General features: G+C 35.1%; 1 protein-coding gene across 1 annotated transcript; it reads left to right on the top strand.

Annotated features, from left to right (window-relative positions):
* The first annotated feature begins 8255 nt into the window (after nucleotides 1-8255).
* Nucleotides 8256-14151, top strand: LOC120629247 (15-hydroxyprostaglandin dehydrogenase [NAD(+)]-like). The gene is made up of 2 exons (XM_039898122.1): nucleotides 8256-8347; nucleotides 13065-14151. Exon 2 carries the CDS (start codon nucleotides 13090-13092, stop codon nucleotides 13843-13845), a length of 756 nt encoding a protein of 251 aa, XP_039754056.1. The 5' UTR covers nucleotides 8256-8347; nucleotides 13065-13089; the 3' UTR covers nucleotides 13846-14151.
* Nucleotides 14152-16779: the final 2628 nt, after the last annotated feature.

The raw sequence follows: 16779 nt of genomic DNA on the forward strand, positions 1-16779 counted from the left end.
ATTTTCATTAGAAAAAAATATGCAAAAATTTACCTGTTATTCGCCAATTATTTTTTGATTTCGCCACAGAAACAATTTGCACACAAATTGAGCTCATATTTAACAATATTTACTATAATTTTTAAGAAAAAAAAACCAGTAAAATGCACTATTCAACTCAAAAAAACAATAATAAACTCCTAACTAAGTCGTTACTAATCAATAATAATGAATCTGTCAAGTGTCAACTAGTTGTAACGCAAACAACACCACGCGTGAAGATGTTTCAATTCGCTCGCTAGTCATCTTCACTAACTTCAACTCGCAATCTGGCATTTGATCTCCATACTAAATTATTAAATAATCTAGATTGTCTCTGCTAAATACATTGAAATTTCAATGAGAGAGAGCAGTAAAATAAAAGCCCCATATAAGCAAATGAGTCTGAGCGAGACAAAGCGGGGCCTCCGATCGCGTACGAATACACGCGAAGAGCGCGATAGTGATAGTTCGGCGCGACGCCGCGCCGTTCGGCTGGTTGCTACCACAGACACTACCTGCCAGAGTAACGTAGTGCTTGCAGTAAAGTAGACAAAGAGTATATAAATTATTAAGCAAAAGTTAAACCATTGTATTTATATCCTCATTGCTATCAAGTTTGAATTATTTTGTTAATTTCATTTCGGAATAGTCGAGAAAAATTTAAAAGCGATATTTATTGTAACGCAAGCCCGGCTTTTCGGCTTGTATGGTAGTACCGCCACTGGACAGAGCCACGGTTGTCTTCTGAAGCAGATTCACCTCGAGTACTTTGAGCCCAGTCAAAATAACAGCACACCAGCCAAATCCAGAACCAGGAGTAGTAGAGTAAGAGGAGAAACAGTCTCCCGCCCCCATAACCAACGGGAAATGTAGTAAATTCTTTTGCACACAACGGACATCCAGCCAGCTGCGTTCACTGATGAGATCCTCTTCCAGCACCTACTGGTACCCTACGAATCGCTGAAGACACACAGGTAGTGCCACCCAGAACTCATTTTTAACAGGCGAAAGATTCTCCTCATCCATCGGCCGTAATCCTCATGAAAGGTACGGTTGTTGATTACTAGTGAGCGAGTCGCCTGAAACAGATTCTCTTACAACGGATCAGTTAAAAGTCCGCTCCGCTTATTTATGTGACGTTACTCGTGCTTAGAAAGGTACCTTCTAAGAATCCACCAGATGCAGAAAAAAGTTTGCTGATGCTTGATGCAGTACCTAATCCAATTTAAACTTATTAAATTCAGTTTAAGTTGGTATAATGACCAAAACTGTCTCCTGCCAATTTAAATTGAAATTAAAAACTATACAATCCCAACTTGACAGGAGCCGAAAGCTAAAACCATACATCCTCACTTATAAGGCTACTCAAGCTACGCTAGGATGAGCTAGGTATCGATTGCGAGTGGTGAATGGCAATCGCACCGGAGGCGTAGAGAGCTTTCTTCTCCTTCAAGAGCACAACAGGCGCAGGCACTGGTAATACGACGAATAAAGATCAGCCCAGAATGTTTGCCTTGCCAGCCGCCAATATTGCAAACATTCACATTGTTTGTATCGGAGCATATTAAACAGGTTACAAAAGCAAGAGTTATTACGGAAATTAAGCTTAATTTGCTATACTCCGGGAAAAGCAGGAGAATCTGTATGATGTAATTTATAATTTCTTCAATCCTTATACTCCACACCAAACAAATCTTCGGCAATGTACCCTCTACGCACGTTTCGCTCCGAAACCGGAGCATCCTAAGGAGATGTTGACTTTACAATGAATTATTCTTAAGTCAACAAGTCATTGTAAAGTCAAGATCTCCTATTAGGTCAAGTAATTGTTAAGTCAGGAGTTACTAGTTATTTTTCTGAATTTGTAATATTCATTAAACCAACATATGTAGGTTCTGTGCAGTGTAACTCATCTAAAGCTTTTGTTTAGATGGTGTAAGCGATCGGAACTCCTAACCTATACCATAATTTACAAGATATTTTGCATTCACATTTATTGGGAAAGCTGTCACAGATTCTTCTTTTAATGGCTTTTAAAAGTAAAAGTTTTTGTCATTAACAGTTTCCTAGACTTTTTGACTTTTAGTTTTAAGCAAATATCAGGTTGTGCGTTTGGCTGTAACTTTTATATCAGGATAAATTGTACAATATTTGGTAATACAATAAATTGTAAATAAATGGAAGTTGGTATTTTGTCATACGATATAATGATTGATCATCAAGCTAATCGTTACCTTTAAATAGTTAGGTATAGTATCAAGAACCAATGTGAATGAAAAATATCGTTTGAATTTTATATTTACAGCAAGCTTTAAGAAAAATAAAGTTAATAGAAAATATAATTTTCTGCATGTTGCTATTACTCTCACTGCAGATGTATTTTATCTTTCATCATCATCATAATGTAAACCCATTACCATCGAAGCAAGTGATATTTTTAATTACTTAAAACTTCTCAAGTTAGAAGTGCGTGCTGGGATTCGAACTTGGTCCCCCGAAAGTGTATGAGGGATCCTACCCACTGCGCTATCACCGCTTCACTATAATATTACTTACATGCAAATAAAACATTTATGTAAAGCGTATTTGTAATGTGTTAGGAAGAATATACAATTTTGCGCTAAAATCGAAGAAGTGAAAAAACTAATTGCAAAAACTTCATTTTAAAAAAATTTGGCGGCTGACTGGCGCAGTGGGCAGCGACCCTGCTTTCTGAGTCCAAGGCCGTGGGTTCGATTACCACAACTGGTAAATGTTTGTGTGATGAGCATGTTTTTCAGTGTCTGGGTGTTTATATGTACATTCTAAGTATTTATGTATATAATTCATAAAAATATTCATCAGTCATCTTAGTACCCATAACATAAGCTACGCTTACTTTGGGGCTAGATGGCGATGTGTGTATTGTCGCAGTATATTTATTTATTTTATTTTTATAAAAAAAATACATGCTTTATAAAATTTACATAACTTAACTTTATCATCACCATCATAAACAACAGCTTATACAGTCCACTGCTGGACTAAAGGCCTTTCCCGACAGGAGGGTTTTCCCATAACCACCACGCCATCAGTTATATTTCCTTAGTCGGCTCCTACGACGGCCACGGGGGGAGTTGGGAATGTGACAGCTGTATTTTGAACTGCCGTCACTCACACGGCAAACGTATCACACGTCTTGTAACTGTGAACACTCTTTCTGTCTGTATGTGTTCAATAACATTGCATTATCCGAAGTGATTAAGCTATTAAAAGCGTGAGAGTCTTGACCATTAGTTTTCCAATATCCAATATGGTAATAGGCAATTATTTATGCATTATTTCTTCGTAATCCTTAATGATTTCTGACTCTGTATTAAATAAATTTTATATGTATTCCAAAGTGTTTATAACTTAATTTTAAGTAAATATCACTATAAATAAGTAATAAAAAAATATTTAAAACATTTTGGAAATAAAATAAAGCCTTTGACTTCGTGATAGCTTCCTTTTGCCGATAAAATGGTTAAAATCGGTCCACTACTTTCGGAGCTTATTGGCTACAAACAAACAAAAGCATCTTTCTTCATTAAAATATTTGTATAGATATAACTCAGTAATCTCTACATATATATGTTTCTTTCATAATTTTTCTTTATTATAAAAAAAACAAAATCGGTTCATCAGTTCGGGATATACGATGCCACACACACATGCACACATGCACACACACACACACACGTACACACACACACGCAAACACGTCACAGTAATAACATTCCGTCGTTTTTGCGTGTGGGGTTAAAAAAGGGCAAGAATAACATACTCGTATCTTTGTCATCATAGAGAACAACTTATATTTTAATTGGTTTAAATTATTTCAACCTCAGTATACAGCATCTTAACGGATTACTAATTAAAATACGTTTATCCAATTAAGATGGAGTTGCTTAGAATGGTATTCGATCCACAATCATTTGCTAAGTAGGTACAAGGTAGTTGTTGTTGTTATGTTAAAGAAAAAAAGTACAGTATAGAATGAGGCCATTAGTTTTTTCTTATGTAAACGTCATACATGCTTTGCCGTAGGGCTGCTGTAGAGCAGTAATTTCATTTCATCATTAAAAAGATGAGCAAACTAAGTATATTTCATTAGAATGTCCCTGTTTAATATGAATTATGCTAAAGTGTAGCATGAAGTCCTTACCTTTATATATACCCTTACCTATAATGACAAGGTTGCTTGGAAGCATCTGGCTTCGCTTTTATCTCTACCAAGATAGAAAAATGAATGTTAAAATGTAAATTGTTGATGTTGGAAAAGAAGGTGGTGGAGTCACTACAAGCAGACCGACTTGACGTTTCAAAAGAGCTTATATTAGGCATACTTGAAATAAATGAATTTTGAATTTTTTAGAAGCCTTTATATTCTCTCGCATTTATAATAGTGATAGTAGGGATGAAATAGTTCTTATTTAGAAAAATAGTTTTCTATAAAAAATTGATGTCAGAATTCAAAATATCAGGGCCAAGTGACAGGAACAAGCCCCCCTCCCCAGTCCCTTTATCTGACGGATGAGGTTGATAAATGGAGGGCGCGATCCTCCTAAATCTTTTTACAATTTTTTACCTTTCTTCCTTCAATGCGGTGCGAAACGATGTCGGTGTCTTCCTGCTTAATTAGACCAGATAAAAGTTTGGTAGGACATCATTAACAGGTAAAGAATTTAAAACTGAAGGGTGTGGTTACCGGTGTAATTATAGGCACATGAGGCTAAACGCCTACGTCTCAGGTTGATGGACACAGGGCAACACTTTGCAGCATGTGTTCCTGGGAAATGTTGCTCTGTTTATTGGCGATGATTTACGACCTACCAGCCGGTGGGCTTTCTGCTTGGACCATCAATTAATATTTATGAAAAAAAACTTGCTATATATAAAGATTAGATTTTTTAACCGTTAAACTCCGAAGGTTTTCACCCATGTTTTTAACTGTAAAAAACTGATAAGGGTAGATATGGGCTAGATACCCCCCATAAGTAGCGGGCTAATCTGTGAGGCGTAGCAAACTTCACTTGTAGTGCAATAGAGAAAGAAAAAGAAAAGAAAGTCGATATTAAATTTCATTTAAAATGAGTACCACAATTTGTGACTTGATAGGAAAATGATTGGGAAATGAAACACACTTGGCGGAAGTACATAATTAACCACGAAAATAACATATACCAGTCTTGAAGAGTAGGATATCACATAACACATATTTTGCACGAATGTCGCAAATATATTGAAAACCAGTTTCAGTTTGATAAAAATCCTGACCGAATCTCTCAAGAGTTCGTTTTCAAGTATATCAATGAAGAATTTCTACCGAGTTTAGTGGATTAGCCATCCATAGGTACCTGACAAAGATTAATATCTTCTTGGGCCACTGGTGGACCGAGTTGATAGGTACGACCAGGGATAGGCGATTATTTTTTCAGTATGAGAGCTTCTGTCAAATACCGTCAAGATCTATCGAGCTAATCAATCGGTTGTCGTCCACAATAAGTCGGCTGCGTATCGGTCACGCCTGCACTCCAGTACATCTCAGTAAGTTGACAGTGACTCCATGTGTGAATGTGGTCCTGCCCGAAACTCTTTCATAAGCTTTACGACGTCCTTCCTTCTAATATTCCCCGTCCATTAAATGTCCAAAGTTTTCTTATGCTTGTTTTTAGTCACTATGTAGAATTTGTATGTAAATATATTCAATCGGACGAAATTAAGCTTTAAATATATCCCATTATGATTTATAATAAAAAAATTCTTTGAATTATAACACTGACCAAAGACCACACTCCATTACGAACGCCTTATTTTGGAATACTAAGATTAGCTATAGTTATATAATGTTTACCTTTTGACAATCACCTTTGTGGATCTTCCAAGTATACGTGACATTGGCAAAGAACATCGTGCCGATTTGGCACACCTAAAAGCCAGAAAAGCAAAAAAGAAGAAGAAGAACAATCGGTAAAATCGCAGTCATAATAGAAGGATGGAACATTGAAAAAAATAATCTAAGACAATATATAATTACGTCACAACGTAATTAAAAGCAGTCTTAGCTTATTTTAACATTGCCTAAACATAATGTTTGTATCTTCAATGAGGTTTGTATGAAGATGTAAAAATTGTTGCTGTGGGCTTATGAGTTGTAGGTCGGTGGCATTCATCAGTACTCACCGCCAGGTGAGATTGCAGTCAAGAGCTAGTGTAGTGTCATAAATAATGCATTTCGTATGCAGTTAATAAATCAGAGGATCAGAGTCCTGATCTTTTTGCTAACATTTGTAATTTAATTGACCCATTATGTAAATTGAGTAAAAGGATGCGAAACCGTTATCTTAAAAGCCTGCCAAGTTGCAAGTCGGTACTTAAAACGCAAAGCATTTCCATAACATCCGATAAGATATCGGTTTCAAACGGCGATCCGTTATCACAACATGTATACGTGCAAAAGCACATGACTATAATATTAGATGCTTAAAGCGAGTTTTTGAACGAGTGCCAAAATAAACCAGTTGCTACTACGAACATTTAAAAAAAAAAAGTGTGTGTACTTATGTACACGCGTTAGAAGTTATACTTACAAGATAAAAATCTTTTCAAAATTTTTATCTTAAGCCTCTCTACGCTTGTAGAAAAAACGACACCGGCTATAGAGAAATGGCTTTTAATATATTGAAAGTTTTATTATACTATCTAGTTAAATAAAGTTTATTTAAATATCACACAATAGTATATTGTATCACTCATGCGGGGAAAGTAGTATCTTATTGACGCTCGCTGTTGCGCTTGAAAAAGAACCGTTTGCCCATTTTAAAATTTGCGACAAGAATAATTTGAGTGCGACAAGTAAACTTGTCGCACTCAAAGTTTAAAATGGGCAAACGGTTCTTTTTCAACCGCAACAGCGAGCGTTAAGATACTACTTTCCCCGCATGAGTGATACAAATATATTTCTACATAATCACTGACGTACGAGTAGGTCGGTGGACATAATTAAAGAAATGGACATAATAAACATAATTAAATTTGGAATAAGAAAGTTTACCTTAACATTAAAGAGAGATTTTTGAGATTTTTGCACAATTGAATCAATTAAATTACCGGAATGAGCCAACTGTCAAACCTTATAACCTAACTTCAGGGTGTCGGTTTTTGTGACGGTGGGTGCGAGCATCTTAAAAATTACCTCGCATAATTTTTCCCTAACGCGCCAAAAGAAGTAAAACTTCAAAATGTCTAATAAACGCTCATCATAATAATCCACTGGGCCCACTGCAAGGTACGGGATCCTCTCAGAAGGAGAAGGGCTTAGACCACCACCTTACCGACAAAGGCGTGCTAAGCGATTTAGTGTTCCGGTGCGATGTCGCGTAGAAACCTATTAGGGGTATGACTACGATACTCCCTAACAGGTTTGCCCTCTACCATCTTAGACTGCGTCATCACTTACCGCGAGGTGAGATTGCAGTCAAGGGCCAATTAGTAGTAAATTGCTTAATAAAATCGCACATAGAAGTTAAAAGTTAATGCTGGGGATTGAACTCGGTCCCGGCGAATGGAAATCCGGAGTCTAGGCATAACATAAATAATAATAATAATTATAGTCCCACTAGGCTATAACCGCTTGCATTCATATCATTAACTAATATTATAAATGTGAATGTAAGTTTGTTTGTTACGCTTTCCCGCAAAAACTACTAAACCGATCCTCATGAAACTTTGTACAAGTATATAGGATACTTTTAATCCCGACATTAAGCTCGGTTCCTTTGGGAGACGGGATGAGACGATTTTACACCATAACTCCGACAAATTATAACCGATTTAAATAATTATTTTTGTACTATATAGGTATATGTGTTTAATTTTGCTCATAGTTTGGTTGGAGATAGAGGACAGAACTCTTCAGTGGACATCAGCAAACCCCTCATTTATGGCTTATCAATACTGAATACTTAAAACACACACACACTACTTTTAGAACTACAACTAAATTTAATGTCTCATCAAAAAACAAACGCAGACGAAGTCGCGGGCAACAGTATCATTAATAAAATCTAGTGGTATGGATACGTTTAGTGAATCTTTGTTTAAATTTAACTACATTATTTTCCACAGCATTAAGTATCGCATCGGATAATGTAACGCGTCAACACACGCACAGAGAATAAAACCGTGCTTATTTGGACATAGTGTAGCTCATACCGTATGATAATACTTTAGATTACCCGTTGCGATTTCAGTTTCACCACGTTGCTTGAGGTGTGTTGACTTAGTCGCGGATATCTATATTAAGGTATTTATCTTTTGTACTCTTGTAGTTCAAAATTGCATTATAATAGCCTAAATACATTGATAACTACATAAATATATATTAAAAATTCATGAAAGACGTAAACAGAGTACTAAAACTTTTAAATACGTATCTACCTATTTGTTTTCGTAATAAAAATGTTATAGTATATGTGCTAAAAACCATAAATTTACATATTTCTAGCTGATGTCCAATACTTCATCCGCGTGTTATAAAGTTTTTTAAATCAGTGAGAATCGTTTTTTTCCGGGTTAAATACCCACACTACAATCTACCACCTTATTTATACGGACTGAAAAAGTGACAGAAAGAAGCTGTACTTTTAAACCTAATAGTAAATATTATATATTAAAATATTTAAGATTTATAAATAAACTTACACTATAAAAGAAAATTTGTAGATAATGTATGGGAATTAATACTAATATTATAAATGTGTTGCTGTTTGTGTTTGTGCTTTTTGTTTGTAACCTACGTTTAGCTAAACGAAAGCTGCATTTTTGTTGATGAATATTTTTTTATCCCGGCATAATTAACGCAGGCAGTTTGAACCTCTGGAAAAAACGCAGACGAAGTCGCTTGCAACAGCTAGTTTGCATTTTTGTCATCCGCGAAAATCGAAAATCTGTGTGGAGTATAAATTATAACAACATATTAATATATTTTATTTAAACACTGTGTTATATATTTACATATAATGTTTATAAGTATTATAAATTACACTTACACAGCGAAGATTATTTAACCGTGAATGGAGAGTAATAACCTATAGTTAAATTGTATTTTGTCCGTCTAATCCGACAGAAATTAGTCCATCTACTCGTCTGTACATCTTTAGAAATTTCTGAATAAAGGATCATAGTAACAATTTTACAACAGATAATATTTAAACGAGCGACTGAATATTTAGTAAAGATATCGCGATCAAATTGAACTTATTTATATTTATCCCTTAATGACTCTCTTGGGGCCATTTTATATATCACATGAACAGCCCTTTTCTGCAGGACGAAAATAGAATCTATATCAGCAGCATTACCCCATAAAAAAAATACCGTAGGACATAATACTGTGAAAATAACTAAAATACATAAGTCTAGATACGCGTTTCGTAGCCTAGGTAATAGTACCTACTAGTAATGCACATAGGTGCATGTCAGTCTTTTATCTTCAATAGGGTTGTCACAAGTAAACACTTAGAATGTTTTGAATTAATTTGTAAGAAAAAATAAATTTACTTCTTTTGATTTAATATTTTTACAGGGTGATTCCTTATGAAATATGCACAAGCATCCTTCAATATTATTTCGTTTTTCTGTTACACGTTGTTACACTACGACAATACACACATCGCCATCTAGCCCCAAAGAAAGCATAGCATGTGATATGGGTACTGTTGAATATTTTTATTAATATAATGTACAAAAATACTTATAAAATTCAGATCAATACACAGACACTGAGTAACATATGTCACACAAACATATTCCAGCTGTGGAAATCGAACGAACGGCCATGGTCTCAGAAAGCAGGGTCGCTGCCCACTGCGCCATTCCGCTGTCATAGTTACTAGGCTGTATAGGTACTAGGCGAACATAATCAATTAATCATCACGGGTAGAATACCTATCTGATCTGTAATATAAGCGACGTAAGCAGTGTTTTGCATAATTATATCTGGAAGTCTACAAAGATTATAAATGCGAAAGTGTATGTTTGATTGGTATTTTTCCGTCACGTCACGGTATTTGCTCTTGAGAAATTTTGCATTCTGAAGGACACTTGACAGACCTTTTTAGGTCCGATAATAGGACCGCTGATTTTACAGTAATATATCCCACTTGTTTTTAAACGATGTTTCGTAAGACGTACACTTTGCATTATTGCTAACAGTACGTCAAATTTTCAACCTATAAAAAATCGGTCACCGTTTACATCCGACGAAATAATGCGTATGAAGTCGCGGGCAAAAGTTAATCAATAATAATTGTTCGTTATTACATGGATAAGATAATAGTTGGTAATAGAACGTTATCTGCCGCTGTATTTAATACAAGTGTTTAATATAGTTAATTGATATAGTTTCATGTTTTTTATTAAAATATCATAAATAACAGACTCTAATCGGATGTTTAAATATGGGGAATTGTTATGAAAAATATATATGCATAACACTTTTTTTATTTATTTTGTGACTATACTACAGTTAAAGATGGTAGCGGGCTAATCTGTTTGGGAGTTAAATTAAACAACATCGTCATAACGGAAATCTAATGCCAAGCCTGGTTTTTGCTAAGCCTAAGCATCGTCTACAGAAAAAAATGTTTCACCAACTCTTAGATGACGCCTGTGAACGGTTGATGTATGCCTAGGAACCTTCTTAGATTACGCGTTACTTATTTAGGCATTGCGTTGTTAATTCATAGTGGAAACGGGGTTAAATCGCTTAGAGCCTTTATCGGATTTAGTCTGCCACCAGACAAGGCTTTAAAATCGCAGAGTTCTAGGCTGCACGAGGGAGGTCGTCGCACGTTAAACTATTCATATTACCAGTCCACTACAGGGCACGGGTCTCCTCCCACAACGCGAAGGGTGTAGGCCGTAGTCCACCACGCTGACCCAGTGCGGATTCGTGGACTCCAACACGCCTTTGAAACATTATCGAGAACTCTCAGGCATGCCGGTTTCTTCGCTATATTATCCTTAACCGTTGAATAAAGTTATTTTTTAATTACTTAAAACGCACATATAATTCATAAAATTTAGAGGTTCTGGGATTCGAACTCGGCCCCCTAAAACTGCAGCCGAAGTCCTACCCACTGGGCTATCACCGCATAATAAGTAGAGTTTATTTTATAGTTGTTCATGATTAAAAAGATGCTATTGATATTGGAATAGATAAAAAAGTTCTCAGTCATTCCAAAAAGAAAATAAAATATAATTTATTGAACTCAAATCTTTACTGATTATCAGGGCGCAATTAATCAATTGATTAAGAGTTAGGTAATTAGATTGCCAGCAATAAAAATTATAAAAATAACCTACATACTCGTACGTCATCCCTACTAATATTATAAATAAACACGCGAAAACTATTAAACCGATCATCATGAAACTTTGTACACATATTCTTGGAAGTGTTAGAAGTAATATAGGATACTTTTTATCCCAAAATTAAGCTCGGTTCCTTTGGGAGAGGAGGGTGAAAGTGTTTGACGGTTTTACACCATCACTTACACAAATTATAACCGATTTAAATAACTATTTTTGTACTATAGAGGTTATAATATGTGTTTAATTTTACCCATTGGAGAAAGAGGACAGAACTCCTCAGCGGACAGCAGCAAACCCCTCATTTAAGCTTAGCTTAGGTTTAGCGATACTGAATACTTTAATTTTTTTTAGATCTACAACTAAATTTTATGCCACATTAAAAAAACAAAATCAAACGCAGACGAAGTCGCGGGCAGCAGCTAGTATATATATATATATATATCTCGATCTGCACGAGATGCGCCTTCGTTTTTAATTGTGTGATTTTCTTATTTAAGTTTAACCTTAAAAGGTTGTTATAAAAGTCTTGTGAATAGACGTTTCTTATGTTACTCCTATAAACATACTTTGATAGATTTTCTATTATGTAAAGAACCATAATATCGATAATTATCTATGTTTAAGGTATATAAACACATACATGTTACTAGCAATAGGTCGTTATTATATTAAGTATGAATACATTTTAACTTTCTGCTCTCCATCTTTATAAGCAGTTAAAAATCACTTGTTTTCACTCTCCATAATTTCCTCGAAGGCGTCTGAAGTCTATCAATCCGTACTGGGCCAGCGAGGTGAACTACGCTGTAATTCTGAGTGGAGAACAGTGCCCTATAGTGAGCCGATAATCTTAACTAATATCATAAATGCGAAAGTGTCTTTGTTAGATTGATTGTTTGTTTGTAAGTCCTTCATTCACGCCCTAAGTTCGCAACCGATCAACTTGATTTTTTGCATAGAGTTAGTTGAAAGGATGCATAGTCAGTACATATATGAAAATTTAATTTATGTCCATTAAAATATATCAAAATTTCAAAAGAAACTGTAACAATATAAATATTAGAAGCAAAAATAAACTCGTTGTGCAGTTTACTAGGCTACACAAAATTGCAAATTCATTCAAGGGCAATTGTATATTATTTTATAACAAATTACCAAATGAAATCTTTGAGATGTCTCTCAATAAGTTCAAAGTTTATATAAAACATAAGCTTACAGAAAAGTCCTATTATAATATTAAGGATTATTTAAACAGTAAAAAAGCTTGGGTGTGAATTGCTCTAGCTCCATAGCTTAATTTAAATTTACTGGAAGATGGTGATAACAAAAAAAAAAATTACCCGGCTAAGTTTGTTGTGGGCTCTTCTTAGACCAGGGCGCGTTTGGAACCCTCGTAGCTTTAGATTTAAGTTGGCGAACGAAGTTATCACCATTCCGTTACAATTATGTAAACAAATATGTATGAACGCTTCATAAGTGCCTGTGATAGGCCTACGTGAATAGAGAAATTTTGAATTTGAATTTTGGAAAGAAAGAACCATAGGCTACTTATTATACAATTTAAAAAAAAAAACCGTAGTAAACGTGGCCAAAATCTAGAGTGTTGATAATGATAAAGATAATAAAACACGTTTCATCTATTTCAGTTGCCAAGTAACATCTACCGCGAACATGGATCGTGACGTGAAGGGAAAAGTTGCAGTCATAACTGGAGCCGCCGACGGTCTCGGCTTGGCTATGGCTAAGAGCTTTCTGCAGAAAGGTGCTAAGCTCGTGGTGGGACTGGATGTCAACGAGGAACAGGGAAAAAAATCAGAAGCATCCTTGAGATCAGAATTTGGGAACGACAGGGTTGTCTTCTACAAATGTAACGTACAAACGGATCTGGAAACTATTTACAACAAAATCATTAGTGAATACAAAAACATCGACCTGCTCATAAACAATGCAGGTGTACTTGATGAATTAAACATCAGGCGAACGATTGAAGTAAACACCATAGCCCTGATGGAATGGACTGTGAAATTCTATGAGTACATGAGAATTGACAAAGGTGGGAAAGGTGGAACCATAATAAATGTATCATCAATCTACGGTTTTAGAGTGCTTCCCTATATTCCTTATTACCATGCATCCAAGTTTGCTGTTATCGGATTCTCGAAATCTCTCGGCCATGAGGATAATTTCAAGAGGACGGGCGTTCGCGTAGCTACTCTGTGTCCAGGTTTGACATACACGAATATGGCTAACCATCCAAAGATAAAGGAAGAAGAAATGATGCCTCAGCTGGAAGTTTGCTTGATGGCACACGATTGGCAGGATCCTGAAGATATCGGTAGGGGTACGGTCGAGATTTTTGAAAAAGCTGATAGTGCGTCTGTATGGCTTGTAGAGGGTAGGAGACCGGCTGAAAAATTGAAGTTTTGAGTTGGAAGTCGCTTAATATCTTTCTTGTATTAAAAACAAAAAAAAAATTACTGACTTTTCTTTGTCACTGAAACTAATTACCGAGTAATTGGTAATTTACTACAAGATTTATGCAGAAATTAGTTTTGCTACATACACGTAATTTATGTGCATTTATAAGCGTATTAAGTCTCTACCGATTTAGGTACTCGTATGTAGTAAAAATATTCACAGAAATTGTTGTTAACACAACCATAATATTCTACAATTTACGTGTAAGACAAGTTTGTTTTCCTTTATCTTTAAATACTTAGCATTTTAACCTTTTTATCTGTTTTTAATTTACTTTAACCCATACCGTTAAAGTGCTAGTGCAAGTGCTAGTTACTTTAACGGCGTAAATCTTAAGAAAGTAACATCCAGACAGAATAGGCTACTTTCGCGAGGTAAATATTCTATATTATAAACTGTATATCTGTGATTTTTTTTTGCTATTTACAAATTTTGGTCAAATTAGTGTGGAACCACCTCTTAGGTGTGACATACTAAACAAAAAAGAATCATCAAAATCGGTGTATAATTGGCGGAGTAATCGCGTGACAAATATATTGCTGAACTGAGAACCCTCCACTTATTTAAGTCGGTTGAATGAAGTACCTTTATTAGGTGCCTTGAGTTGTATAGTACCTAATGTTCTTGAAGAGAGGTACATACTCTCATTTCAATAATATAGTTTCATCTTTCAATATATCATTAAAATTGCGTCTAAATGTTATTTACATTTTAGCTTAACAATGTAGGTACCTACTACAATGTTTGCTTTCCGATAAAACAGTTGATAGTGATTTCTGCCAAAAATTAAATTAATAACAATGCGATTATTATAAATAACAAAGATAAAACAAATTCACAGTTTCCCTTCATTGTTTCAATGTTAATAACATACCTACATTACTTTAGATTATTGAACATGTAAACAGAACGTAGTGACCTTGAAGTGTGATGTACCTCAGCCTCATCATCTCAACCGACATATCATCATCATCATATCAACCAATTTCCGGCCCACTACAGAGCACGGGTCTCCTGCCACATTAAGACGGTTAAGGCCGTATTCCACCAGTGCAGATTGGTGGATTTCACACACCTTTGAGAACATTATCCTACATATCATGAAGCGACAGATATCTACACGTACCTAATCGGTTTTAACCTTAGCACTTAAGTATATTGAATTTTTCTTTATTATGATCTGAGTTATTAATTTATTATTGAAATGAATATTATCTATTACTATTTACACTAATAATACAAATTTTAAATATTGTCCCTCAAAGCCCCAGTATAAAAATGAAAATAAATCTAGTCAAAAAAGGTCTCCGACCACCACGTCGGAGGAAAGTAGACGTTCCATGAAGTTGGAGTATAAAAAAAAAAAATTACAGGCCCAAGAGGCTTAACACATCGCAGGTTGATGGTCTCAGGGTGGTACTTCGTAGATTCGGTTCTTTGCAGACCGCCCATTAACAGTGCCACACTTTGAAGGGCATTCAAAGTAGTGTAGTACCTACTATTATTTTACGTGGTATTTCAGTTAATACATATATACATCCACCCTCACAAACTTTCACATTTATAATATTAGTAGGATGGTACGCATGCATTCGACCGTTGTCCCAAATGCCTTGCGACTAACAGTTATTGGTGAAGAGTTATGTTCTTAATCTCCGACAATATTTATCAGATCCTTATTAAAATAAGACCATACATGCTAGGTAGTCTACACATTCAATTAAAAAAAAAATAATTAAAATCGGTTCAAATTTAACAAAGCTATGCATAACTAAAGCATCCCATTTCCCGGAGGAAACTTATTGTTTATCGGGATAAAAAGTAGCCTATATATTGACCCGAAATATCAACTACCACTATACCAAGTTTTATTTGAATCCTTTCAATAGTTTTCACGTGATGCCCGGACAGACAGACAGACAGACAAAAATTAAATAAAAATCTGTTTTGGACTCAGTATCGATTATAAAGCGGTCAAAATTTTCAAAAAATATTAAATGTACAGAAATCATCCATTTACAGTTTTATTATAAGTATAGATTAATATTCATTTTTATTGTTACATACGAAATATAAAAATTCAATCATATAGCGTGGCGATGCGTTGCCACGGCCTTTGTCGCCACGCCAAAAATCAGGTTTACCCTCCGTATAGATGTTTCACATCAAAAAAATTCAGGTTCACACACAAACATTTCCCAATCGTGGGAATCGAGCTCACAGCCTTGGACTGAGAAAGCAGGTTCGCTGCTCACTGCGCCAATCGGCCGACAATAATACAACACTAATTACAATATTAGTAGACTTTGTACCCCTTTTTACGAGAATTGCGCGGATGAAGGCGTATGAAATTTCCAACACCTATAGCTTATATAGAGAAGGAAAGGAGCACATATTTAAATATGCATAATAAACACATAAAATCAATAAAAAAAACATTACATACACTACACGCATATATACTCTTCTGTAATCACTTTCTGGTTTATGATTTATTTGAAAAAAATACGCAAATTAAGTGCCCTGGTAAAATCTGTAATAATAGAAGTATAGTGTTTGAAAATAGAACCTTAACAATATTCAAACTTATTATTTAAATAAATTATGGTCGAATTTAGACAACGAGCTACCAGTTGAAAATTTAATTAAAAACTACGATTGCTAAAATTTGTAGTTATTGCAACTGGAGGTAAATAGTTTTACATATGCCTCCACATCACATTCACATCACAAGAATTTTCCATATTTAGTTTATTTAACTGTCTCGTCGTTTTAGTCACACGCTGCCAATGCTAAGTGAAACAAATATAATCAGTGCATGTGTAATAAGTTCAGCAATATTGACCTGAAGCGATATTGCTGATAAAGATAATTAAAGGCGCC

This window comes from Pararge aegeria, chromosome 14 (genome assembly GCF_905163445.1).
Source record: "Pararge aegeria chromosome 14, ilParAegt1.1, whole genome shotgun sequence".
NCBI classification, from domain to species: domain Eukaryota; kingdom Metazoa; phylum Arthropoda; class Insecta; order Lepidoptera; family Nymphalidae; genus Pararge; species Pararge aegeria.

What these genes read in the sequence shown, in the direction of transcription:
- LOC120629247 (XM_039898122.1), top strand. Translation starts at nt 13,090, where the DNA reads ATGGATCGTGACGTGAAGGGAAAAGTTGCAGTCATAACTGGAGCCGCC.